General features: G+C 33.8%; 4 protein-coding genes across 8 annotated transcripts; 3 read left to right on the forward strand and 1 right to left on the reverse strand.

Moving 5' to 3' along the window:
- Positions 1–5,602: 5,602 nt before the first annotated feature.
- LOC118055378 (serine carboxypeptidase-like 18) lies at positions 5,603–9,527 on the forward strand. 2 transcript variants are annotated; one of them, XM_035067270.2, is made up of 14 exons: positions 5,603–5,983; positions 6,065–6,210; positions 6,384–6,463; positions 6,544–6,666; positions 7,097–7,199; positions 7,283–7,320; positions 7,411–7,512; positions 7,599–7,685; positions 7,786–7,941; positions 8,018–8,089; positions 8,180–8,298; positions 8,384–8,497; positions 9,097–9,166; positions 9,258–9,527. In XM_035067270.2, the coding sequence occupies exons 1-14, from the start codon at positions 5,823–5,825 to the stop codon at positions 9,339–9,341; spliced, it is 1,455 nt and encodes a 484-aa protein (XP_034923161.1). In that variant the 5' UTR covers positions 5,603–5,822; the 3' UTR covers positions 9,342–9,527. The 2 variants fall into 2 exon arrangements, with proteins under 2 accessions (XP_034923161.1, XP_034923162.1); XM_035067271.2 differs by lacking the exon at positions 8,018–8,089.
- A 184-nt stretch (positions 9,528–9,711) lies between these two features.
- Positions 9,712–14,283, forward strand: LOC140954123 (magnesium transporter MRS2-3-like). The gene is made up of 6 exons (XM_073412133.1): positions 9,712–10,293; positions 10,888–11,112; positions 11,253–11,381; positions 11,550–11,713; positions 11,818–12,061; positions 13,604–14,283. Exons 1-6 carry the CDS (start codon positions 9,856–9,858, stop codon positions 13,895–13,897), a joined length of 1,494 nt encoding a protein of 497 aa, XP_073268234.1. The 5' UTR covers positions 9,712–9,855; the 3' UTR covers positions 13,898–14,283.
- Positions 14,284–14,418: 135 nt separating this feature from the next.
- LOC118055379 (uncharacterized) lies at positions 14,419–15,469 on the forward strand. Its single transcript, XM_035067273.2, has 3 exons — positions 14,419–14,861; positions 14,988–15,034; positions 15,189–15,469. The coding sequence occupies exons 1-3, from the start codon at positions 14,651–14,653 to the stop codon at positions 15,321–15,323; spliced, it is 393 nt and encodes a 130-aa protein (XP_034923164.1). The 5' UTR covers positions 14,419–14,650; the 3' UTR covers positions 15,324–15,469.
- A 4,123-nt stretch (positions 15,470–19,592) lies between these two features.
- Positions 19,593–21,688, reverse strand: LOC118055377 (protein SOB FIVE-LIKE 5). 4 transcript variants are annotated; one of them, XM_073407184.1, is made up of 4 exons: positions 20,924–21,680; positions 20,679–20,765; positions 20,502–20,580; positions 19,593–20,028 (listed from the first exon to the last, which is right to left on the reverse strand). In XM_073407184.1, exons 1-4 carry the CDS (start codon positions 21,362–21,364, stop codon positions 19,964–19,966), a joined length of 672 nt encoding a protein of 223 aa, XP_073263285.1. In that variant the 5' UTR covers positions 21,365–21,680; the 3' UTR covers positions 19,593–19,963. The 4 variants fall into 4 exon arrangements, 3 of the variants coding, with proteins under 3 accessions (XP_073263285.1, XP_073263284.1, XP_034923157.1); XR_012168992.1 differs by having other exon boundaries at positions 19,594–20,028; positions 20,507–20,580; positions 20,679–20,742; positions 20,924–21,688; XM_073407183.1 differs by having other exon boundaries at positions 19,594–20,028; positions 20,679–20,768; positions 20,924–21,677.
- Between the last annotated feature and the right edge of the window lie 4,831 nt (positions 21,689–26,519).

Genomic DNA, 26,519 nt, shown 5'->3' on the forward strand with positions numbered 1-26,519 from the left:
ATGGCTGTTTCGATGATGAGTCCTCTCTCAGGGTGATACACTTTGCACTTATTGTATCGAAACAGAATGGCCAAGCCTTTTTCCTGCAATTGGCCAATGCTCAGCAGGTTGTTTTTCAAGTCAGGAATATAGAATACCTCTGAGATCACTTGTGGAATGTTGTTCACTTGCAGATGGATGCGGCCCTTTCCCATTACATCAATGCTGGAGTTGTCCCCTAGCTTAACTGTTTTGCGAAAACTCTCATCCAATTCTGCAAAGAAGTCCTTGTGTCCAGACATGTGATTGCTGCATCCTGAATCCAGGAACCATGTTGTCTCATCAGGTGCCTTCTCAATGTGCGCCATTAGAAGTAACTCCATTGTGCATTCATCTATTCCAATAGACTCAGGTTCTCTGCATTCATCCACTTCAAGGAATTCAAATTCTGAGCAGAAATCCTTATACTCCATTTTCTCTGTATTGTCAACATAAGCCATTAATAATAATGGTTCATTGGTTTCAACATAATAAGCTTGTGAATCTCGTTCTTTGCTCTTCTTTGGGCATTCATGCTTGAAATGGCCAAGATCATGGCAGTAGAAACATTCAACAAGGGATTTTTCAAAGCCTTGCCTCCCACGACCACGTCCCCTTCCACGAAAGGTGTTGCTGCTACGAGCAAATGTGCTGCTGTTACTGTTATGAGTAATCTTCAGTGCTTGCTCTTCCACAACATGACTGTGCATGCGCTGCTCATGAACCAACAGACTGCTTTGCAATTCATCAATGGACATGGTGTCCAAATCTTTGGATTCCTCAATGGAGCAGACTACGTAATCAAATTTTGAAGTCATGGATCGCAGGATCTTTTCAATGACAGTAACATCATTCAATGTTTCACCAAGAAACCTCAGTTTGTTAGTGATAGTGAGGGTGTGGGAAAAGTAATCAGAGACGGTCTCACCGTCCTTCATGTGAAGGATTTCAAAATCCTTGCGCAGAGCCTGTAGCTGTGCACGTTTTACTCTTACATTTCCTTGGAACTTTTTCTTCATAGAATCCCAGATTCCCTTTGAAGTTCCTTTATCCAGGATAGTCTCAAGAATTGAACGATCGATAGCTTGAAAAAGATAATTCTTTGCTCGCAAATCTTTCAATCTTTGATCTGCTATCATTTTTTGTTGTTCTTCTGAGAGGTTGGTATCATCTGCTGCAGCAGAAACCCCGGTCTCGACTACCTGCCAGTATTCCTTGGATCGGAGGAAGTTTTCCATCAGCATGCTCCAGTGATCGTAGTGTCCTATGAAGCGAGGAATTGCTGGTTGAACAAAACTGCCATCACTTGTCATCTTAGCTGCTGCTATAAGATGTTTAAAGAGAGAAGGCAGTAAAGGCTCTGATACCAAATGTGAACTACAGTTTTCAGAAGCCAAAAGTCTTTTGTTTATTATTATTCTCATGACTATATATAGCCATGCAGCAAGTGATGGTTATAACAGAATAACCGAATAACAGACTAGGAAACTGTTGGCTAACAAACTAACAGAAAATAGAAAACACAAATGCTGAGTCATCAGTGCTGAGTCATCAGCTACGAATGTTAACAGTAGATCTAGCAACAAATCTAGTGGCGGCAAGTTTTCTTATCTTCATTTTTATGGTCATCTACTATAATATATTCGGGTTATGGATATTCGAGACTTCATCGGGTTAGGTTCGGGTTTTTAAAATCTATATCCAATCAAGTCAGGGTTTGGTATGGATAATGATTTTAATTTCAGTATGGATAGTCACCAACCCGATCCACGTGTACCTATTGCCATCCCTAACAATGTGTTAAGTCCAAAACAAAATACATCTGGAAAGTTGTCAAATCTAAGTATATTTAGGCTCGTTCATGTGTTGAGCTTTACACACCTTAATATACTTGAGTTTAACAATATATTGAACTCAAAACAACTTGAATCTATAAAATTATTAAATTCAACATACTTAGATTTACTCATATACTAAACTCAAGGCTACAAGAGTCTGGAAAATTATTATACTCATATCTCCTAGGTTTGGCTACATTCTAAACTCAACTGATCTAAAAGTCATTAAAAATTATATTATGACCATCAAGTTCTGTCTTAAAACTATAAATATAAACCATTCATATAAAAAATAATCATCTCCCTTAATAAAATATCCATCCTCCTTGAATCGGTCCATATCTAGAAGCTGCTCTATGGTGGTTCTTCGGCTAGCTATAAAAATGAAGTTCTTAATAAAACTGGAAACTCTCTCCATAAAGTCATAAGATCGAAGGTATGGGTAGCATCGAACAAATTAAGACAGCATGTTCTTATCTTAGAATGGATGTACATGAAACACAACAAAGTGTCTGTAATCCAGAATTGCATCAACTGATGGAAATACAGGTAGCTAAATGGAAAACTATACAAGTGAAAGAGCTTCATTTTCGGATTTTTGCAGCAAATTTTGGAGAAAGAATTTATCCCTAGACGATAAACCCTCAAATTGAGCTCGTTAAAAGAAACTATTAGCAGCCCGTTATTCAGTTCCATACTGAAGTAAAACCAGCTCAATTAATTATGGCTACAAATTATAGACAACAAACACCAAAAAATTATGTTGAAAAATGAATCATATAAATTTGAATTTAAAATTTTATTATTGATTTTTCTTTATTTAAGTAATCTATCTTTCTAAAAAGTATACAATTCTTTAAATAAACTCAAAAAACTAATTTAAACAAACTAGAAACTTGAAAATACGGTAAATCAATAAAAGTTCTAAACAAATTTTAAAATATATAATTAATAAATATATAGTATTTAGTTTTCTAAACTAAATAAAAATAACTAACTTTTACTGAATATCCTCTTATGTACATGCATCCACTGCTCTTAATAAACCTTGCTACAAAATACCGAGTCATTTAGTACTGGATTATTTACCTAATGTTATGATGTGAGACAAATCAATTTTTAAAAAAATATTAAGAAAAATATCTAGATATTACTAACATATTATCAAGAAAGAAAAAATTTAATTATGTAGGGATTGACATCATGTGATTCATTTAGTTTGGCAAGTAAAAAAATGCAACTTATATAACTGGATAAAAAAAAATTCAAGACGAAGTTTTTTTTAAAAAAAAAATATTGAGATAACAACATATCTAATTGATCGCAATCAACCCGAGTTAATATGTAAAATTCACGACCCGAGTTATAAGATCGTGAAACCTCATAGAAAGCAAAATTAAAAAACATATTAAAGCATAATTTGCAATCAACTCAATGTAGAATAATGAAGTTGAATAAATCAATTAAAAAAAGAATAAAAAACCCCAGTTAACTCAGGTTAACCTATCAAACCTGAATCATGAGATTATGATAACCTAAATAGAAAGAAAATAAAAATAAATTGTAAATCTTAATTCTCAATCAATCCTATGTTGAAAGATGAAATTGAAAAATAAATATATTACAAAAAAATTAAAAAAAACTTGAGTCAACCTGTCATACTATTGAATTAGGTTATGAGACTATGATAAACTTATAAAAAGTAAATCAAAATAAATTATAAAGTTTATTTTTCAATCAACCTAAATATTGAATGATAAAATTTTAAAAAAATCAATTACAAAATAGGATTAAAAAAAATCGAATCAACCGAGTTAACTAGTAAAACTCATGATCCAGATCATAAGACTAAAATAATTTTATAAAAAGTAAATTAAAATAAATTATAAAATTTAATTTCTAATAAATTTAATATTAAAGAATGAAATTGAAAAAATAATAAATTTATTTTTTAAAAAAAATATTATTTTAATAAATAATCCTTAGTGAAGAGGATAATAATGATATGGTTTCTACCCTACCCAATTAGTTTTTTAATTAATGTATTAAAACGGATGAAAAGCTACAGGTAGAATGCCGCTGTGTGCGGATTGTGTTGAAAATGATCGATCCCAATCAAGTTATGACATGTTTAAAAAGCCAACAGAAGTTCTGCAACTCGAAAAACATTTAATATGACATAATTTGCATGGTGGAAAACATAGATTAATTAATTGCAATTTATAGCTAGTTAGCACAAAGTTAAAATATAACTCGTCGCTTAAGCTATGCACTCTGTGCAAATGACCTGTGTGAGGGTCCATTTGCAGCACACTGAGTCACTTCAAAGGCAACAATTTCAATTGCATACATCTCTAACTTTGATATATTAAAAAAAAAATAGCAAATTATTTTGTATATCGAATTTAAAATTAAACTTAAGAAATTAAGGAAGGTTACATTAACCAATATACCAACCATGAAAAGTAAAGAACTAAATCCTGTAAGTGTAACTCAACTAGTTAGATTTTAGGTTTATTTTCTAAAATTCATCGAATCAAGTCTTATAAATTTCAAAGCCACTAAAAGCTTATATGATAGTTAATTTTAGAACCCGTGAGATTAGTCGAAGCGCGTGAAAATTAGTCTGGACACCTATATTAATTAAAAAAAAAAAGTAAAAGGAATAGAACTCTTGAAGGTTAATCTATAATTTATCTATATATCCTTGTCTGAACAAGAAAATTTAATTTAACTCAGGTTTGAAGCCAAAACACAAGTTAAATTTCCTTTGGCTTCGAGTTGTTAAAAAATGACAAATACAGTGATCAGTCATACGTTCTTTTTTCTTCCTCTGCCGTTCAAAACATTCCACACGACTGTTTGGTGAAGAGATATTAACAAAGCAACAAATCATGCCTTCAAAAACTTGTCAATTCTAAAGACTAAATTTACTCTTTTATGGTGAAATTAATCTATATTTAATTAAATTAAATCGACTAATATTTCATATAAAAAATTAAAAAATAATTCATGTCAATATAGATTATATATATTATAAATAATAAAGTTTAAAAAAATATTTTAAAAAAAATTATCCCACATTAAAAAAATATATTTTTTTCTTATGAATATAGAGTATATATATGAAAGGGCTTCAAATTCCATATTATAAAAATAACTTTTTTCTTTTGAACATATAGTATATATATTAAAGATTTTTAAATCTCATATGGAAAAAAATATTATGTTATCTTTTAAAGGTGAAGTATTTAAACCAAAAAGTTTTTTTTTATCCTATATTGAAAAAACTTAACTTTTTTCTTGTGATAATAGGATATATATATACGAAAGGGCTTTAAATTCTTTATTAAAAAAAATAACTTTCTTATTGGAAACATAAAATATATATATATATATATTATATATATATTAAAGAGTTTCAAATCACATATTGAAAAAATAAATTATTTTTCTAGTATTTATAAAATGAACTTTAAAAAGTGTTATTAACAAACTAAAAAAACATATAAAAAAGAGGGGTATAGAAGAAAAAACTACATTTAAAAGAAAAAAAAATATAATCTCGTCCGAGTTTATCCAGATTATAAGCTGATACACCAAATCAATCGGGTATTACTGGATTGTTGTATTGGCTAATTTTTAATCTTATCCAAACCAACTTAACCTACCAGTCTAATTCGGATTTAATAAGTATGTTATATATAACTTTAGATCTTATACCTTTCTCTTATTCAGTACTTAAATAAGATTTCTTAGTAAAAAAGAGAGAGAAAAGTTGATTAGATAGCACTACAATTGTAGTAGCTTTAAATTCTTTACTACATCTTCAATTTTGAGACACGTCTTGTCAGTGGTACTGGTACGCATTTCAGTTCTCGTACGGTGGAAAGATGCGCGCCTACCAGCAATTCAACTTCATTTCGTAGATGAAGAAAGGGCTGTATATATCCTGCCACCACCGGAATGTCCGTTATCCGACTCCGAAACACACATTGCCACTTAATAAATATGATGTTATTCCTTGCATTCACTCTACTGCTACTCTCCGATGCCGCTGCATCAAAATCAATAATCAAGTCCCTACCTGGCTTTCACGGTAACCTTCCATTTGTACTGGAAACAGGGTGAGTGTACTTACTTTTTCTCTACATGGTGTCAGGCCTTGTGAAGTTTATCCTGTTTTGATAATGATTTTCTGTGTCCAGGTATATTGGCGTGGGAGAATTGGAAGCCGTGCAGCTATTCTACTACTTCATCGAGTCTGAGAGGAGCCCAAAAGATGACCCTCTTGTGCTCTGGCTCACTGGTGGCCCTGGATGCTCTGCCCTGTCTGGAATAATATATGAAATTGGTGTGTGTGTGTCTTCATCTTTCTAACCCCATAATTCATGTTTTCAGTAACTACAATCTTCTTATCGTGCACTTTTTAAAACAGAAATTTCTCTATTTCCTAATTCGTTTGGCAAAAATCCAAGAAATTTAAGGCTATTAAAAGTTTTTCTAATGGTGGTTATGAATGAATAGGCCCGTTATCATTTGATTATGCAAAATCCAGCGGAGGAGGCAAACCTGTTTTGGCATTGAACCCATATTCATGGACAAAGGTCACAAATTTCTGCACCCTTGAATTATTTATTTGCAACTAAATGTAACTGTTGAAATTATGTTTCATGTAATGGTGCAGATTGCCAACATAATATTTGTAGATGCCCCTGTTGGTACTGGATTTTCCTATTCAACTACATGGGAAGGCTACCATGTTACTGATACATTGTCAGCTGCAGAAACTTACGAGTTCTTAAGAAAGGCAAGGGAAAGTGTATTTTTAAATCGCAAGATATACAAGTTGTATGTCAAGGAGAAGGAATGGCACAGAAGTGGGTTTTTTTCTAATTAAAATTAGAGGTTTTTGGTTTTTTGCACAAATGTTGAAGACAACTGGAGACTGATTTATGGATATGCTAGAAAAGCATAGTTTTATTGATCATTGACTTGCAATTTATACATCATAATGGAATCAGATTTGTTGAAAAATCTGCTAGCAAATCAGTTTGTTAAACAAAGAAATAATGATAAGCATAAAAGTCCATATTGACTAGAAACGTAAAACAACTGTTAAATTCAAAAGGTTGCTAGCTGCTCCATGATATGAGTCATGCTAGTCAACAGAGGTAAATGCATAGTTGCTGGCTAGTAATGTAAAACAATTTGGCTAACATTATGAGTTTGTGACACAGTGGCTCGTGGATCACCCCAAGTTTCTTACAAATCCACTCTATGTTGCTGGGGACTCCTTTTCAGGCATCGTTGCACCAATCATAGTCCAGGATATTTCTGATGGTAGTTAACTTCTGTCCCAAACACAACTTATTTTCTTGTAATATTCACAAGTGTTTGATTTGTTTTCGTTTTATTTCTTGCAGGAAATAAAGCGGGACGTCAGCCAACAATGAACCTCAAAGTACTCGATCAACTCATGGTTTTATTTTGTTTGTTTTACTGATTTATTTGCGTTGTAGTTGACAAGGCTGTAAAACATGTTGGAACTCAGGGATATGTGCTTGGAAACCCAGTTACAGATTCTGAGATTGACACCAATTCAGTAGTTCCTTTTGCTCACCTAAAAGCTCTTATATCAGATAAACTCTACGAGGTAACTTCCCTCTCCTAGCTCTGCTCTTTAACTTCCCAGCTAGCTAGCTCTCATATAAGCAAAACTATTCTCATGTTTTTTTCTAGTCCTTCATGAAAAATTGCAAGGGTGAGTACTTAAATCCAGATCAAAGCAACGCATCGTGTATGGAAGACATATTAGCCATCAAGGAGGTGACTGATCAATTCATAAATCAGAACTCTGATCAACATTTTTTTGCATCATGCTTGAAGTTTATGAACATGAAAGTTGACTTCTCTTTTGAATTTATAGTGCATTGGAAAAGTACATAACGCACAAATTCTGGAACCTGCATGCAAGGACGCATCCCCAAAACCAGTGGCATTGAAATGGGATCCAAGGTTTCTCATAGCCGATGACGCTGATATTCTGCTACCAAGTCCCCGTGTTCCTGGACCTTGGTGCCGGGTACATTGAACTAATTTCTCTTTTCTTTTTTCTCTTCTCTCTTACCTTGGTTATTAAGCAGCTTATTGGCATGTAGAATTACAATTATGTATACATTTATATGTGGGCTAATGATGAAACTGTTCGAGATGCTCTTCATATTCGCAAGGTATATATGCTTGCCCTATCAACTATATTACCTTCCAGTTTCAAAATAACTCTGCTCATGGCGGAAAAATAATAAAAGTATCATGACCAGGGAACCATAAAGGATTGGAGAAGATGCAATAAGACCCTGGCCTATTCGTACAATGTCGAAAGTACTGTTGATTACCATCGGAACTTGACCAAGAAACCATATCGAGCTCTCATTTACAGGTATTGTTTATAATTCTATGAACACATTATAAATTCTGAATTTTCTCATTTAGTGCAATCTTTACCATTGTTTTAACATTTGTAGTGGCGATCATGACATGAGTATCCCATACGTTGGTACGCTTGAATGGATAGAATCTCTGAATTTGACGATTAAGTATGACTGGGAACCATGGTTCGTTGATGGTCAAATTGCAGGGTCAGTATCCATCATTTAATTTACACCCTTTGATTTTAGTTTTCAAAATCCAAACCAATGGAAATTTATCATAAAATTAAAAAAAAAAAAAAAGAATTTAGTTACAAATGTTCTGAAAAATAATAGACATAGAAAAAGATAGGAAAAAAAAAAAGCAATATTGTTTTATTTTTTAAAAAAAGACTCATATTAATATTTTTTTTTCATTTTTCAATAAAGTTAAATTATCTCAAACATATAATTAACTATAAGATAATAATGTCTCTCATTCATGATTTTATTAAAAACAATTTTTTATTAGATGCTAATAGTTTTCTACTAATTTTAAACTAATATTAATTATTTTATAAAGGAAGATATTTGTAACTAAACTATCACCTTTTTTAAAAAATTTCATGAAAATCTTTTAGTTTGCGTTTCTTTTATTTTATTTTTTAGATAATGATATAATTAATTAATTTACATATTTTTAACACGTGTCATGTCCATTTGAAAAAAGATTATTTATATATATATATAAAGTAGAATGACAGAATAAAAAAAACAAAGGTACGTACTGGCATTAACTAATCCTTTTTTGTTTGTTGGGTCATCTTTAGATACACAATGCTGTATGCAGACAATGCGCAAGAATACATAACGTACGACCTGACATTTGCGACTGTGAAGGTAAGAAGAGACATTAACTTATCTAACTGTTTAATCTCAAAATATAAATAAGCAATTATTGGTGGTGGTGTTGGTGTTGGTGGTGGTGTAGGGAGGGGGTCACACAGCGCCGGAATACAGGCCAGAGCAGTGCTTTGCCATGATGGATAGGTGGTTTGATTACTACCCTCTGTAAAAAAACCAATACCAAAACGTTCTCATGAACTAATTAATTAAATATTGTAAGCCCTCATCCATGTTTCGTGTTTCAGCAACGGGATCTTTAATATGATCTAGCTTCTACTGCACATCAGAAAACTGAAGGATTAACGAGCCTTTTAGCTCCTACCCTTTTTTTATTATTATTATTTTCTCGATAGAATTGATAGTAACTGTTCATCTTTGTATGCTTTTGTTTATGCCTCTTAATTAATGTAAGTTCAGATATGGATGGTGGTGCTTGAAACACAATCTCTAATCATGTAATAATAATAATAATCTTAACCACCAAGAACAGTAGCCTTTTAAAAAAAAAAAATTATTATAATGCTGCTTTAAGAGAATCATATGAATTGCCCAAGTAAGATACGGGCACTCATTATTTACTAATCGAGTGAATATGGAGGGAATCTGAAGCGAACACTCCACTACTTTCCCAAAACCATGCATCTTCTTGTTTATCCCAGTAAAACTCACCCCCTCCTCCGACCATGAGATCTCGCCCACAAACACCACCGCTATCCAAACCTGAAGACGACAAGGACCCAATGACCCGGCCCGCGCCAGCCAGTACCACAACCTCTCTCAACGTCCCTTTTCCGTCCTCTCGCAAAAAAGGAACTGGGGTTCGACCCTGGCTCTTACTAGACTCAACTGGCCAAGCCCAGGTGGTGGAAGTTGGCAAGCACGCAATCATGCGTCGTACAGGCCTTCCTGCCCGTGACCTTCGGATCCTTGACCCGCTACTTTCTTACCCGTCTACTGTTTTGGGTCGAGAGAGAGCAATTGTTATTAATTTGGAGCATATTAAGGCGATTATTACTGCACAGGAGGTTTTGCTGCTGAATTCTAGAGACCCTTCTGTTACTCCATTTGTGGAAGAGTTGCAGGGGAGGTTGATGTTTCATTACCACGCTACTAAAGCTCAGGTTTTACTGATTCTTTTTTTTCTTTCTTTAAGCTGTGATTAATTTTTTGGGTTTTTGGTTTGGTGTAAAGTGAACGTTTGCGTTTGTTTAATGTTGAATTTAAGATTTTAAAGAGATTTGATGTGAGTTTGTGTTGGTTTCTTAAGAATCCATTCGTTGTTAATGTTGCTGCTGCTACTAGTTTTATTGGATTTCAAAGAAAAGCATAAAATGGATGCTGTGCTATTTTGGCTCTTTCCCTCTTGACTAGAAACCAATGAGGGTATTTAGAATGGTGATACTTAAAGTTGGATTTCGGATTGTCGGCGTAGCTAATTGAAATATACATTGTTAGTAAGATTTGTAATTTGTAATTGAAATTGTTAGGTGGGTTAATAATAAGTCAGTGGTAAGTGGCTTACACAGGAGTTATTTTGACTCCCACACGAAATACATTGGAAGTGCGATTTTTGAAGTTTCTATGTTTCTTTATTGCTACTGTAAAGTCATACTCATACGTTTCTAATGTTTGCTATTGTGTAATTGCTTTTGCATATGTTTCAGATTGTCACGTGCTTTCTTCTTCTTTTTTATATTGTTTTGGTTCTTGTATAGGAGGGCAATGGTGATCATTCAAAGGCAAATCCTTATCACGTGGAAGAGCCTGAGTCAAATGGTTTGAGTCCTGAAAATTTTCCAGAAGGCTTTTCACATTATCAGGATTGCAACGAGGGAGCAAAACAGGGTCTCGAGAATCGAGATGGATCAAAGGTTCTTCCATTTGAGTTTGTTGCATTGGAAGCATGCCTTGAGGCTGCATGCAGTTGCTTAGAAAGTGAAGTAAGCATGTGCAATTCCTTGTTGGATAGGTTTTCTTACAAAATGAAGTAAATATTCTTAATCTCGAGGCTGATAACTTTCTGGCAGCTTAAAATTCCTCAGTCTAATTATTTCCTTTCCCTTTTCCATTTCCTATGCAGGCAAAAACACTGGAACAAGAGGCACATCCAGCATTGGATAAACTGACTTCAAAGATCAGTACTCTCAATTTAGAACGCGTCCGCCAGATTAAAAGTCGATTGGTTGCAATAACTGGCCGAGTGCAAAAGGTTGTTTTTTTGTCTCTGCGTTTATTTTATTAGTGTGTGGCAATAAGCTGAATATGAATTTTGATCTGGTTTGGAAGTTTAAGCAGGTTTAGAAGTTCTGTGCTCCAAATGATTTATTTAAAGCTCTTCTCTTACATTATGGTAACTAACCATGCATGTAATCTCCAGGTTAGGGATGAATTAGAACACTTGCTGGATGATGATGAAGACATGGCAGAGATGTATCTAACAGAAAAACTGGTTCAACAACAGCTTGAAGATTCTTCAACTTCCTCTTTAAATGAGGGAGATGGCATGGATGATGATGACCTTCAAGCAGACTTGGACGACAGGTACCTAATAATTTAATCACCTCATACATATACAGTCTTACATTTTTCTCCTCTTGTTTGCTAAGCTATCTTTTCGCTGAAACATTCTCATTATTTTCCATCAGTATTCCTGCTGAGGTGTCATTGGGTGTTCTTGAGGCCTCTACTAGCCATGAGGATGATATTAAAAACATTGAAAATGAACATGATCACCTTTTTAGTGCACCTAATGGACTTGGAAGATACAGCCGTGTCAATACTAGTACAACACGAAGTTCAATAAGCAAGCACCTTGATGTCGAGGAACTAGAAATGCTCTTGGAGGCGTACTTTGTACAAATTGATGGCACATTGAACAAACTATGCACGGTATGGAACTTTCCACCTGATTCTTCTACATAGGTCCACAGGCATCATTTCTTTGCATGTATTTTTAATTTGCATTGTGGACATTGTCCATACTCCATATGATGTGTGCTCAGATAGCCATATGCCTATGAACTGCAAGTGATTATGTTGAGTCCTAGTGGAAGTTCATGTCACGGAATTTAATGGTGTAACTGCAACTACCAAGAAAGAGGTATTCTCTTTGCAAACAAGCATAGGCCACCCAAATGCTCTGATGCTACCCAAGTACATAAAGCTCTTAACTCATTCGCTGTAGTTCTAACATGTTTGTGCTCATTGTGTCAATATGTGCTAACTAATAAAGCATGAAACCAAATGATGCTATGATGTGGGACAAAAAAGATATGAAGCTAAAGAAGAAAAAAAGAAAAAGCTAAGAAGAAGCCAAAGAAAAAAAAAAAGAAAAAGTTGAAGAAGAGAAGAATGAGGCTGTAAAAGTCTGCAACTTTGCAATTTTTATTCAATTCATCGAAAATTGATCTTAATGTCAAGAAAATTACATATAAATAATAAAACCCTAATCAGAACTTAGAACTCACTAACTAATAAAAGTGTAATAAAATAACATAAATTAAAGTTCAATAATAAAAATAAATAAAATTTAATAACTTGGACTTGAACGAGCCCAATCACCCAACCAAAAAACAATGGGTTGGGTTATCCTCTATCATCAATGATCATATATGTGCTTAAATCATGTCTCACATCCAGCGTCTCCATCATGCTATTAGATGTAATGCTACAAGTTTAACTATTTCCCACACTATAGAAACTGATCTGGTAGTGCCCACATTGAAGAGAGGACAAATTAAATGAGAACTATATTTGGAAAAGAAAGATTGTCAAGAGAACTTGAGGTTGATGGCTAGAACGTTTTTGACTTTTCCCATCATCACCTTGCCTCAGGGAGAATTCATGTCTAGGAATGACCACAGCAGAATTTGATGAGTGTAACATATGTATACAACCATTTACACCCTTCTCAGTGAAGGTTGATCCAAGATCAGAACGAGCTGGTTTCTCTAGATATGCAGTAAGTCGATAACTTTTCTGAAGTATGCCCTTCTGGATCCTGAGTATGAGTTGCCAGTTCAGGTCTGCAATACCACTCTCCATATAAAATCGTATGATGCCACTCCTAAGAGTGAAATGGAACAGTGAGTATTTTGTCACGGGGCATGAGTGCATGACTTCGATTGAGGTGTAGTGGCTGGGTTGCCTGGACAAGTTAGACAGCCCCAAATTTGATTAGAAAAGCCACGGCCGATGACAGCGTAGAGTATGTGCATTCCATTTGTGTTGTTGTGCGTCTATATATATGTCTTTGCCTGTGATCTTAACATGATGCAGCAATGTTGCACATGATTAAACAGGCAAAAACACAGTTATATCCTTTTCAATTATCAATCATATAATTAGCATCGTTTCTAAGGTTATAGTTAATTTTCTCCATGGCTGCTATTTAACTCCTTTTTGTTCCTATGTCATCTGATGGTCTTGAAGCTGAGGGAGTATGTTGATGACACGGAGGACTACATCAACATAATGCTGGATGACAAACAGAATCATCTCCTGCAAATGGGTGTGATGTTGACGACAGCAACCTTAGTGGTGAGCTGCTTTGTTGTAGTTGTTGGTGTTTTTGGCATGAATATCGGAATCAAAATGTTCAAAGAGGAAGTGCAAGCAGGAATGTCGAAGTTTCTATGGACTGTTGCTGGTGGCACTACTGGGAGCATGTTCTTATATGTGATTGCTATTGCCTGGTGCAAGCACAGGCGATTGTTAGATAATTGAATTGCTGTGTATTACTGTATTACAGGCAAAAGTATGACCGACTGTTATATAATATGTTGTGGTTCATGTAAAAACCATACATAGGGAAGACAACTCTGAACACGTTATTGTGCTGATGTTACCAGGCAATTGTCAAACCACTTTTGCTTGCCAAGGTCACCCTGGCTCTTCATGGAATGTCAAAAATTGAATGACACTACGGACTGGCCCAAAGACTGTCTCGCCATAATTCTACTCTCCGAACGTTTGGTAGCAGCTGCTCCTCCTTAAGGGGTTGTGAAGTCTTTCACCCCTCAACCTTCCTGGTTAGGTAAGCTAACCTTTCATCGTCACCGTGCTACTGGTTTTTGGGTTTCTTTTTATTAACATTTTCTGTAGCTTGATTTCGTCTCTTCTTTCGCACCATTTGCTGGTTTTGTTAGCTGCAATAGCTGGTCCCAGCATTAAAAAATAATAAAAGGTTAAATGAAAACCCCGACATGTCGCTTGTGTGAAAGAAAGGGCCGATTCGCACGTGCCAGCACCTTGTGTGATTAATTATTATTTCACTCAACATCCACGGAGTGTATATTTTTTGACGATAGAAAACAAAGTGTTTGGACCGGAGTCGAAGATAAGAGCCATGAAACCTCATCATCATCTATAGGCTCAAAAAAACTGGTGGCTGTGGTGCCGCTGCTGCTAACTGCAGAGAGAGAGAGAGAGAGAGAGAGAGAGAGAGAGTTTGGGTGTTTGTCTAATGGTTTTTCACAGATGAGTTCAATATCCCAAAGTGTGTTGATGGCACTGACCGTTACATTCAACAAGTTTGCTTCATCAAATGTCAATGCAGTTCATAAAAAAGAAGGTAAAAGAGCAGCTAAAGCAGCAAGCAGGGCAGCTGACATTGGAAGAAGAGGAGTCCTCTTATCCACCGTGGTTGGAGTATATTCAGTCAATGACTCAAGGACTGAACTTCTTAAAAGTACTAAAAACACCACTTCTTGTTTTGCACTTCCATTTTTGCCTTTTCTTGCTGCCCGTGGAATGCCATATCTTTCTTCTTCTCTGGAGTCTTAGCTGACAGTTTTAACCATTGTTGGATTGTCAGAATATTTGAAGAAATCAGAGGATAACAAGACCAAAAATGACAGGGAGGTATAACATTTAGAGTTACAGTACTACTACTACGTGCCATCACCAAGAATCTCTCTTTTTAGGAGTCAATATTATTTCATTCTTCTTTCTATGCTTTAATTTCTACAATTCGCATAGTCCTTCCTGTTAATGATTGCATGTTTTGTTTTTCAAGAGAACGGATAGCTATTACAAACGGAACTACAAGGATTATTTTGACTTTGTGGAAGGATCTTTGAAAGGGAAGAATGAGCAGGACCTTACTGAATCAGAGAAGGGTATTCTTGAGTGGCTAAGGAAAAATAAATAAACAACATGTAATAGATTTTCCCTCAAGATGCTGTCTGTGGAATTTACTCGTATCTTGCTTTCTCCTTTTTCCCTTTTCCTCTTTCTTTTCTTTTTTTCTGGTGAGGCAAGGCACTAAATTTGAAGTACAATCACCATGGTTTTACACTCTATGCTCGTTCGTTTATTTTATTTGGAGATCCACTGGTCTGAGGTTCCATAATTAAAAAAAAAAAAAAAAAAAAAAACCAGTACTTTCTGTTTACTACAATCTGAAATCTCCGTGTTAGAAATCAAATACTGGGTCCAATAGAATTCTTGCATTTATTTCAATACTCCATTGCCATTTTTATCTGATATCTTTTGGGGTCCCTTCTTTTTCTCTTCTTTTTTCTTGCCGTTTTCCCTTCTTCGGGGTGTTTTCTAAGCAAACGGTGAGAACTGGGAACTTCTCCGATTATTGAATTGCAATGTTGTGTGTGTGTGTGAAGATTGGTTGCTCAAGCTTCCGCTCATTTATCTAAAATCATCTCGAACTCTAAAATTTAAATGTTTAAAATTGATTACGAGTATTTAATAATAAAAACATTATGAGTCATTCGTAAGTCCTCAATCATAATATTAAAGAAATTATATACTTAATTTCTATCTGGTGCATCAAATGATCTTGCATATAATCATAAATTTGAATTGAGATTTGAACGGATCAAAATATCATCATCATATTTCTTTAATGAGTTGTTATATATATTCTGAAAAAATATTTTGTTAGTGTGCCTATTTGTATTTGTATTTTTTTTTTTTAGTAGTGATTATTGTTATGTACAGGGACTTCAAATTAATTAATATACATTTAATGGATGATCCATTCTGGATATGGACGTGCGCGCAAACAATAATGATTTATGCAGCTGTTATAGAGAGCTGGAATCTTTTCTCATCTTTTTCATGCGACTTTGTAATGCTTACATGATGCGGTAATGTTTTTCTTTGTCGCGCAAACATTAATAATGTTTTTCATTCGTTGACAATATTGTAATATCCAAGACTTTAGCAGAAGTATGGGGCTTTAGCACAACAACCTTTCAGGTCTGTTTACAACGGAGATGGCATTGTTATTTAAAATCACATTTTCCATGTTAGGGTGGCGACAGAGTGGTTAATGCCTCTGTGTGTGTTTCTTGTGAAATCATTCAATTATCTTGTGTATTGCATGCATTGGTTAGGGCTAATCGTGAACCAGTTCACATAATTAAATTGTTTAGAACACATTACAAATGATCGAGACACCGTTTTATACCAATGGGTTAATTTTAATCCAGTTGAACTTATCTAATAATTTCACTTAAGAAATGACAATGTTTTTATACGCTAATATCATCTCAAAGATTATTTCAATTAAAAAAAAAATTATTATTCTTTAATATAATTTAAAAAAATTTTATTCTTACAAAAGTTCTAACACCATGACCCCAAAATCATTTAGTAAGATGGTCTAGTAGTAAAAGTTTGTGATCAAAATATTTGTTTCTTTTATAATATCGGATTTAAATTTTGTGGTTGTTAATATTGATGGTCACTAAAAACTTATCTAATGGTTATTAATTTTAGAGTCCATAAAAATTAATCGAGTATATATGAAGCTAACTTGAACAATTTATATAAATCAAAAAAAAAAATGAAAAATGGAATAGAAATACCTAGCTCTGCTACTGCTTATGTGTATCGCTCGTTCAATTTTCCATTCGAAAAGCTAGCTTGCTTAATCACCCGTATGGCCCTAGATGTATTTGTGCTTATAACTTTTGACATATTCCATGTACAAATTTCTTCTATTTTTCTATTCCAAATTCAATTCTATTAAAAGTAAGTACTTGATTTAAAAAAAAAAAAAAAAAAAAAAACCTACTTGGCCACTTAATTTCTGCCTTGATTGCAGAAACACGTCCTTGTGCCCCTTCCTGTAATTAACCAATAAAATTTGTTATTATAATGGCATGTAGACGTCCTGTCCTTGTTAACTATATATGAAGAACAAATTAGGGAGAGAGAGGGGGAGAGAGAGACTGCTATGCATAATGAACGACATGATCTTTTATTTTAGAAATTCAGATGATCAGTTATGGTACTTGCTGATTCATAACACGTAGCGATAGGGGTGGCAGAGATGATAAGAGACAAGGAGACTATTGTCATGAGAAATGGGAACACTTGTAGTTAAAACGGCATTGGAGACAGGAATACAAATCAGCAAAGCGTATATAAAACGACAAAGCCGCTCCGTTCCCCGCTGTATGTAACAGGGGATTAATGAAGGTTTTGTTTTGGTAGTGGTTGGAAGGGCAATGGATGTCTCTCCCATACTCGCTTGGATCCTTATCCAAAGTGATGGACTGCACTGGGGAGGCAAAACTTAACACAGACCACTCCTAATTATAAATGTTATTATCGCTATGCATTTGTTTAATTGATCTTTTAGAATTCTCTTTGCTCTTGTTTTAGGGTTTTGTAATTTGTTTTTTACTACATAGAAAACCCCCATTGCAGAAGCTGTGAGGAAAATGAACATGGGGGTGTAGCTCAGAACTTGGACATCCTAAATTCCCAAGGGATATCTTTTGTTTAATCCTACTCAACCTTATAGATAGATACCAAATTATAAATATAATGTCATAATTAGGAAATGACCTAGTACGTATAGCTGAATGAATAAAGAAATGCAAGGGATCAGAAGGATATATAATTGTGCATGACATCAAGTCCAATGACAGCTAGCTGCAACGCAGACAAGGTTGGGGAGAGCAAGATTTTCCATAAAATATGAACTCTTTATATATATATATAAATTGTTTTTTAAACAAGATCCTTCCAAAATGAGATAAAGAGCACGTAGTAAACAAAACGAGGCATGTTCCATTGGGTCAGGAAGATCTGAGGCAGGATCTCCAGGGCTTAAAAAAGGGTCATGGAAATGCATTTGAAATATTCCAACATTGAGTTTGTCATTTCCTTTGTCATCTCTGAACTTATCTGACCACCCATGCATCACCCCTTGCACTTCCCATCATCCTGTCTCATTTTCATGTCCATATTAAGCCAAATCTTTGTGCAAGTCTGAAAACTAGCTAGTAGCACTATCATCACGAATCGAGCCTTGTCTGAACACTTAGGGACACGGTGGAGGCTTTGTCCTTGACAGTGCTCCAGAGTCGACCCTTTTCAACGATACGGTTTTTCTCTTGTAGATTTGGAGAAAATCAAACCTAAGAAAATCTGATTATTTGATCATTATTTTAATCGATCACGTCTAGATAGCCACCAATGTTAGGTGGCGCATGGTACTTTCTTGTACTGTTTGCTGGGATAGAATATAGACGTGCTAAGATATATATATATATATATATATATATATAAAGAGGAATCTAAGCGTCTCAGTTATAGACTTATTTCGTGTTAGATGATTAGATGTGAACGCTTCAATTTGCCAATGATCCTCGTTTTCTCTCTGTGATTCTCTTGACGTAGGTTTCTTTATCTAGCTTTCTTATTGCAGGGCCTCAATTCTTGAATTTTATTTGAGTAGTTGGTGAATTCGAGACTTTATGCAAGTAGCAGCTAGTAGTTCATAACTTTGTTTTCCAGGGATTGAGAGCTACAATTATTGGGAGAATGCATGGTATGGAAAATGAAAGGGGAATTGAGAATTGACAGCTAATTATGGGCATAATCATCAAGTCCGACACGCGTGAAACACGGCTTGAAAATTGAACACAACCAAAGAAGGACCGATTATTGGCCAAAAATAAGTTGCTAATAAATATCAAACTAAGATTATGAAGCGTGAAACATGCATGGAATTCTCTACCTTTGAACAAGTTTACCATCACAAGCAGGTAAAGTAGCAACTTGTTCTACTAAAGTGGTTATCCTGTAAGCCAATTCTTCAGTGTAGAGGGTTTCTATTTTGAAGCACTGTAAATTCAATACAAAAATTTAACTTGTTGAATAAAATCTCAAGATATAATTTATATTATTATTTAATATACTCCTTCAAGTAAATGTTTTTTAAACTTAAAACATGTATATATTTACACTAACTTGTATTTAATTTTTATCGAATAAATAGCAATAATAAGATTTGAACTCGTAACCGCTTAGTTATTAAAGCATTGATATCAAATAAATTAAAATACCAATCTAGCTAAAAAACTTGAATTATTAAATAAAAATTTAAAATATAATTTATATTATTCTTTAATAAATATATTTATTTATGTATATGCTGTAAGATGACATAGTGGCAGTGGTTTAATTATGAGATATCAAGTACTGATTTCAAAAGAGGGCATGGGGCTCCATAAACAACAAAGACTTGGGGATAATTGCAGGCAGAGGCTGCCTCAAAGGGCACAGCACATTTTTGTACCCACTATTCATTGGCAAGAGAAATAAATAAATTTTGCTCTTAATTAAGTATGTTCCCATTGCATTGACAGGAAAAGGAAAAACTTAAAAAGAAAAGAAGAAAAATTAAAGAAACATGATCTTTTGAGACCCTTTTTTTTTTTTCTTTTTTTGTACTTTGGCAGCCCTTTATTTGTTTCGTTATTTTAGGTGGTTACATTTGGCAGCCCTCTTTCCTTCGTCTCTTTTGGAGCAACTTCAACAGTAATAATTCCAATGACAGGGAGTATCACTATGCATTACTCTTCCCTTAATTAAACCACCTGAAGAAATTGAAACATTCACCATTGTCAAGAATTTGAAAGGGAAAACAAATTGAAGCTCTATTTACGTGGCTAATTGGTTAAAGACTACTCTATAACTTGTGGTCAAAAAGAGATTAGTGTCCAACTTCTTGTTTTTTTATCAGTAATGGAATCTTTCTGTCAATTTTGACAGTAAATATGATCATGTGATCGTCGAGAAGGACGATGCTTGTGTGTCTCACGACACACATGTCATCCTTTTACACGTCATGTGACCACATATGCTGAGAAATGGAAGAAAAAATGGACAGAAAGGCTATAATATTATTGATCGAAAAATAAAACCAGGATCTAAATTAGGATTAGAGGAAGTTAGAGGGTAATATCGAAAGTCTAGAATAGTTTTTAACCAGTTAAACTATTTATGGCTAAAACATTGTGTTATATTTTATCTGCCATGCCTTGCTAGAACTAAATATAATGAAACATACTTAACTGGTTATTTTGAAGTTTGTTTCCAGACAGAGAAGGGTGTATGTAACCAATGTGGTCTTGATATGTAGATCTTCCCTGCAAGAATGAGCATGCGTGGTATCACTAACAAGAGATTATTTAAATGTTAAAAAGGCATGCAGACAACACTTAAACTGGTAAATTTGGCCAAGTACCTGAAAATGAGTTGCTGAAAAACTTTGTGAATAATCGAAGACACTCTCCATTGAATCTTGGTTACTGTTGGAGAGAGCAAAATTATTCTGCTATATATTTTCAATAAAAAAAAAAAAACCCAACAAAACAAAGTTAATTGCAAGAACAATGAACGTATATTGCAGAAAGTGAAATGTGAAAGTTCTCTAATCGGCATCATATATGTAGTCAATACTGGTATAAACGTATAGGTTTCTGAACAAACCTTGGAGAAGTTGAATGCAGGAGAGCTAGCAGTATCATCAAGAAAAGGAGGCAGTTCTTGATCCTGTCTGTGACGTGGCTGGCGGCTATGTTCTTTCTTTTTTTGCCTATAATTGGCACCATTGTTCAGCAATGCAGTGCCCTTGAGCGATGGATAAAAGTGGCCATTATCATAGTTGAGGTAACTTTCATCTTCATGGAAATGTGGAGGACCAGAAGATGCGTCAGAGACCATAGACAAGTCCTCCTCCTCCTCCTCTTCTTCTTCTTCACTCTCCTCTCTGGTGTTTTTACCTTTTCTACAAAGACCAGCACTCTCTGCATCAACAAAGCTGGTCTTATTTCCATGTTTAGAATTTGGGTTAGAAAGAAGAGATTGTTCCAAGTACAGTGTCCAGCCAGACTCACAATCAGCACTGCATTCCGAGGCCAGGAAATTCATTTTCCTGATGCTAGAGAGTACTTAGCTATAGCTATTGCTGTTTGTTTACAAGTCTCAAAGAAACAACAAGAGATGAGAGCATTTCATGTATGAGGCTGCCTTTTTATGAAGAAGGAGAGCTAGCTAGGGGCAGTAACAAACACAGTGGGGCTCTATGTAAGTCTATTTTTGGTGTTGAGCAAGGGATAGAACTTACAACTGTGGGGAAGGTGTGGAAAAAACCAAAGCGTATCGGGCTCAAATCCTAGAGTATTTTTGTCCTCACTCTCCTCATTCATACTCTCAATGTGAATGTATCGAACTTGCCAGTTGGGAGAGTAATAGTGGGTGCATGTAAGAGAGAAGGGAAAGCCACAACCTCTCCACATGCTAGACAGCTAGGCACTGTACTCTACTCTCTTAGCAAAACCAGGTACACTTCCATTTGCCCTTCCACATCCATTGTGCAGTGATGCCTCTCTATCTCTCTTGTCACCAAGCTTTTTGTTTTATATATATATATATATATATATATATATTGGTTTAATTCCATCTGATTTTATTGTAACTAATCCACAGGCACATGCTACGCGGAAAGAAAAAAAAATAATTGGGACAAAAAAATATCTTGGTTATTATCTTCTAAAAAAATAAATTTTAATTATAAATTAAATAATGTTTTTATTTAATATTAAGATAGAAAACATGTTGGGTTAATCTGGCTAATATGCAAGAGTTGCGGGAATAATCTTGAAAAAAAAATAAAGTGAAAAACTCATTAATCCTCAAATAACTTCAATATTTAAAGATATATATATATATATATATATATATATATATATAAATTTAACTATAAAAAAACCTAAATAAATTCGATTCAACTAAGTAAACTCTCCTAATGCAAATCATACCATCAGATTTAATAAATTTTTTGATACCAAAGATAAAACGCATGAGATCTTTTTTTAAAAAAAAAAATTTAAGGATTAAATTAAAAATTAAAAAAAAATTATTTTTCTAATTAACGGTGATTTTTTAGAGAGTGAAACAATAATGATTTGAGCTCTATTAAAAAAGCCACAAGAACTAGTTTAGTTTCTGTCAATAATAATTATGGTTTGCTATTATCTCTTCAGAATGTTAAATACACGTGTCCCTACATGGAATGATTTGGTACAAATAATTAAATTTTCGTGAACAGATATAGCTAGATATTTTTCCAGATAAAAAGTAGTGCACATTATCATGTCCCAGTTTTTATCTTAGCATGTGTCATGTTTAGTCAACCATTTTAGTTAAGAGGAGGAGGAGGAGGCCCTTGATCTCCTCGGGCTATGGAACCACTTGTGTGGTGGTGATATTGATAGTGAAGAAACACAGCCTAAAGACTCCTTTGCTGAGTTATTACTCGCCACATCACAGCCTCACACGCACACAGACCGCACGAGTGGAGACTGAGGACTGAGTGGAAATTTCTTGGGGCAAGGTCCGCAAGGAGGGTGATGCTACTAATTCAGTTGACTAGGTTTTTATGAATCTCCACATGCTCTCCCCTCTTTTCAAATACTATATTATATATATATATATATATATATATATATATTCCTTTAATTTTACAGGCCCTCGATGATCTATATATTGAAGAAATAGAAATCACACATGCATGTGGGCACGTGTGCATATATGTTTGCATAAAAATGCATACGCGAGAGCTTCTAAATATTCACACACACATGTGTGCACATGCACACGCACTTCAACCTGAAATTCTCTGTAAGATTTTCCATTTAGTATTCTCACTTGTGTGATGTTTGGCGCTCCTTCCAAGGTTAACTCCTAATTCACCCATTTTGGAAAGCAAAGACCTCTCTATATTTATACGTACGCACGTATGGTGAGAGTATATGTGTATCTAGCTAGGGTTCTAATTAATATACCTACCATGTGATGACTCTTTCATTGATGACCTCTCTCGATCCAAAATGATTGTGTTCATTCTCACCACATGATCACATTAAATTGGATGCTGAGATATATAATAATCATGGAGATGTCCAACTGGCTGGCTGGCTGGCTGGCTAGCAGCTTCAAATGGTAACCGTGGAAGCAACTGTACCTCCGGTGATCTTTACTTTTTTTTCCCCCTCTTCATGACATCGTTGCACGTTGTCATAGCAGAATTCTTCTTTGTGTGGTAGCAATATCCTTCTTGGAATTTAAGCCGAGGACAGCACGCATATGCATACATATATTATAATTAGTAGTGTTGGTTTTCTGAATAAGTAACGGAAATTATAAAATAAAATTATTTAGAAGTCTCTGTAATCCTGTTAGACAAATCTAGAACTGTTTAAGAATTTTAAATGTTGCGTTGTCATAAACGACAAGTCATTTAATTATTCGGCTTGCAACAATAATCCACATGAACTACAAGTAAAAAATCTCTTAAATCCTTATTTAGAAGAGAGTTATTGTTGTGTCTTTCATGATGTCCCCAGTAGATTTGTTTGCTTTGAGATAACACTCTTATTATTCTTATCCTACTTCTTAGACATTTTAAAAGACTAAACTAGAAAAACTATGTCTTTTTCCTTCTTAAGGACCTCTTTAGTAGTCTTAAGGATATTAATCAATTATGGCAATATATTATCCAACTTGTTCATGTGATAGTTCATAATAAGTTGTGAAAAGCTTTAGGATAATGATTGTAAGACCAAGTCAACATTTAACTCATGATCCATGACAAAACCCAATTGACCCAACTTCTCAGTATAGCCAATCATTTTCAAAACATGAGTGTTCATTAAAGAATCCTTTGTCATCTTGCAGCAGAACAATTTCTTAAAGGTCTCATACCTCTCAATCCTACTTGTCTCATCAAACAATTCTTTGATATGCATAATCATCGTATAGGCATTCATATTCTCATATTACCTTTGAATTTAGGTGACGCGTTAATGTTCATTCCTAACTTCTTCTTTAGCATCCTCAACGAGGGCATTTAGAATTGGTTTTTCAAGAACATACAACCTTTTTTCTTGCTTGGAAACAATTCTCACATTTTATTATCAATCCATGAAATTTGGTCTCGTCAATTTGTTAGCATCAAGTATGCTTCGAAAGGATATATTACTACTTATTTTATCTATCAACCCATTAATTATTTGGATTTCCTTAATATACACACAACACTATGAAACAAAATTATTTTGGAGTCCCTAGGATCTCGTTGGATAGATCTAGAGTTATTTAGGAATTTATTATCTGAAGATCTGATATTCTTCGGCTTTGAATAATTTTTTAAAGGCTGAGTTGTCGCAAACTACAAGTCTTTCAATTTTTCGACCTCCAATGGTAATCCACACGAACCACTAGTGAGAAATCTCTTAAATCCCTATTTAGAATACAGAGATTGCTATGCTTAGAGTGTTAGCTCTAATTTTGTGTTTGCATAATTTTTCTATTTAACAGACAACCTCTAAAAAATAAGAGGCATAGCTTACTATTTATAGAAAAAATATAAAAAACACTATAAATTGATAAAATATCAATTTGCCCCGGAATAATAACCTTATATTAATTCAAGATAATTTTAGAAATTATCTCAATCAATTCCTTTCTTGATTTTTCTAAATTTAGAAATATAATCTCTATATTAATTATATTCAAGTCCTTAATTTGTAAAATATATTTTAATTAAATTATACTTAATTAAATCATCCTAGTTTAATTTCTGACAAATGTTTCTTAATGTAAGTGACCCATTAGATTTCTAATATGTTGACTCAAATATAAATTATAATTTTAATTAAATATAAATAAATAAATTAAATAGTTTAATTTATTATCAATTAAACAATTGATTAATTTATATTTTAAGATCATGTGCATCTTTTAGGAACGTGTCATAATCCCTCTAAATATTAGAAAATTCATTCGTGGTTTGATTTAACCTTTCAGTGACCAGTTTTTCAGTGTAACTAATATCCTTTCATCAATAATGTTCTGATTTAACATTAAAACATGGAGTATGTTTGTCATGTTAGATTATGTTTGTTTTCTATATAATAGTCATTAATTCTTTGAATAAGATTTTGAAACTCTTTTCAAATCTCATTATATTTTGGCCAAGAATATCTCAGTCAATACTCTTTTAGAACATATGAAATATTTTCTCTAATTCACCTAGGGTAATGAATCATCTCTTGATCACTTGAGTATCTTTATATAATTCATATTTTACCCAATGTTTGCCCTTTCGATACCTTGATTAAAATAACATGTAACATGATCAAGTGATAACATTCTCTATATAAGATAACTTAATGATCTCAAATATAAGGATCATTTACACAATCATCACGTGATCCTTTCCATAAACATAGATGATATCTCCATATAAAATTCTTACATGAGTCAGTTCAATGTACATGTCTTATGACAAACATCTATATATTAGTTATAGGTATCTTTTATATCTCGGCTTATAAGAACAGTTACTTCCTTTCATAAAAGAAAGAACATAATACGTATTAATCGATATTTGCAGCTTTAATAAATGCCTAGTATTTAAAAGAGCATCAACTAGTAATATTTTAGAAATAATGCTTTGATGCGATATGAATCTCATAATTGTAACAACTTTATAATTTTTTTTTGCAAATCATTTTTGTCTCGTGAACTTTATTTTTACTCTGGATTTATTAATTTAATATTATAAAAATATTAAATATAAATTAAGTATTTGTTAGTAATAAATATATATTACAAAACACTCCATTAAACATAAAACTATAGTTTTCCTCTTTAAATGTGTTGGAAGACTCGAAAGCATTAATAGAGCTGACCATGCAAATACAATAATTTCGAGTTAAAATACGTCTCCTAAAAGAATATTTTTGTTTAATGATAAAGATATTTTCAAAACAACTTATTCAATAATCAAAATTAATTAAATATTTTTCTTCGATGTTGATCTAATGCATTATAAAAACTTTTATCGTTGAGAAATTGGTTGGACATGCTTTCCTCCACACACTTCTATAGTACTGTACTTGGATAAGAAACGTCGGCTCTCTCTCTCTTTCTTTTTTAGTTCGTGCAATCCGATCACTGTACGAAGCTGGAGCCAACGACACATGATGGTCAAAGACATGAGGGCGCGGCTAGTTCTGAA

This window comes from Populus alba, chromosome 1, assembly GCF_005239225.2.
Source record: "Populus alba chromosome 1, ASM523922v2, whole genome shotgun sequence".
NCBI lineage: Eukaryota > Viridiplantae > Streptophyta > Magnoliopsida > Malpighiales > Salicaceae > Populus > Populus alba.

Coding starts and splice junctions, on each gene's coding strand:
- LOC118055377 (XM_073407183.1), bottom strand. CDS start 21,364: ATGAATTTCCTGGCCTCGGAATGCAGTGCTGATTGTGAGTCTGGCTGG. Junction 20,769..20,923: donor CTGCATTCAACTTCTCCAAG/GTTTGTTCAGAA, acceptor GAAAATATATAG/CAGAATAATTTTGCTCTCTC. Junction 20,029..20,501: donor ACTTCAAAATAACCAGTTAA/GTATGTTTCATT, acceptor CAATTTCTTCAG/GTGGTTTAATTAAGGGAAGA.
- LOC118055379 (XM_035067273.2), top strand. CDS start 14,651: ATGAGTTCAATATCCCAAAGTGTGTTGATGGCACTGACCGTTACATTC. Junction 14,862..14,987: donor AAGGACTGAACTTCTTAAAA/GTACTAAAAACA, acceptor TTGGATTGTCAG/AATATTTGAAGAAATCAGAG. Junction 15,035..15,188: donor AGACCAAAAATGACAGGGAG/GTATAACATTTA, acceptor TTGTTTTTCAAG/AGAACGGATAGCTATTACAA.
- LOC118055378 (XM_035067270.2), top strand. CDS start 5,823: ATGTCCGTTATCCGACTCCGAAACACACATTGCCACTTAATAAATATG. Junction 6,211..6,383: donor TGGAATAATATATGAAATTG/GTGTGTGTGTGT, acceptor ATGAATGAATAG/GCCCGTTATCATTTGATTAT. Junction 7,686..7,785: donor ACATATTAGCCATCAAGGAG/GTGACTGATCAA, acceptor TTGAATTTATAG/TGCATTGGAAAAGTACATAA.
- LOC140954123 (XM_073412133.1), top strand. CDS start 9,856: ATGAGATCTCGCCCACAAACACCACCGCTATCCAAACCTGAAGACGAC. Junction 11,382..11,549: donor TAACTGGCCGAGTGCAAAAG/GTTGTTTTTTTG, acceptor TGTAATCTCCAG/GTTAGGGATGAATTAGAACA. Junction 12,062..13,603: donor CATTGAACAAACTATGCACG/GTATGGAACTTT, acceptor ATGGTCTTGAAG/CTGAGGGAGTATGTTGATGA.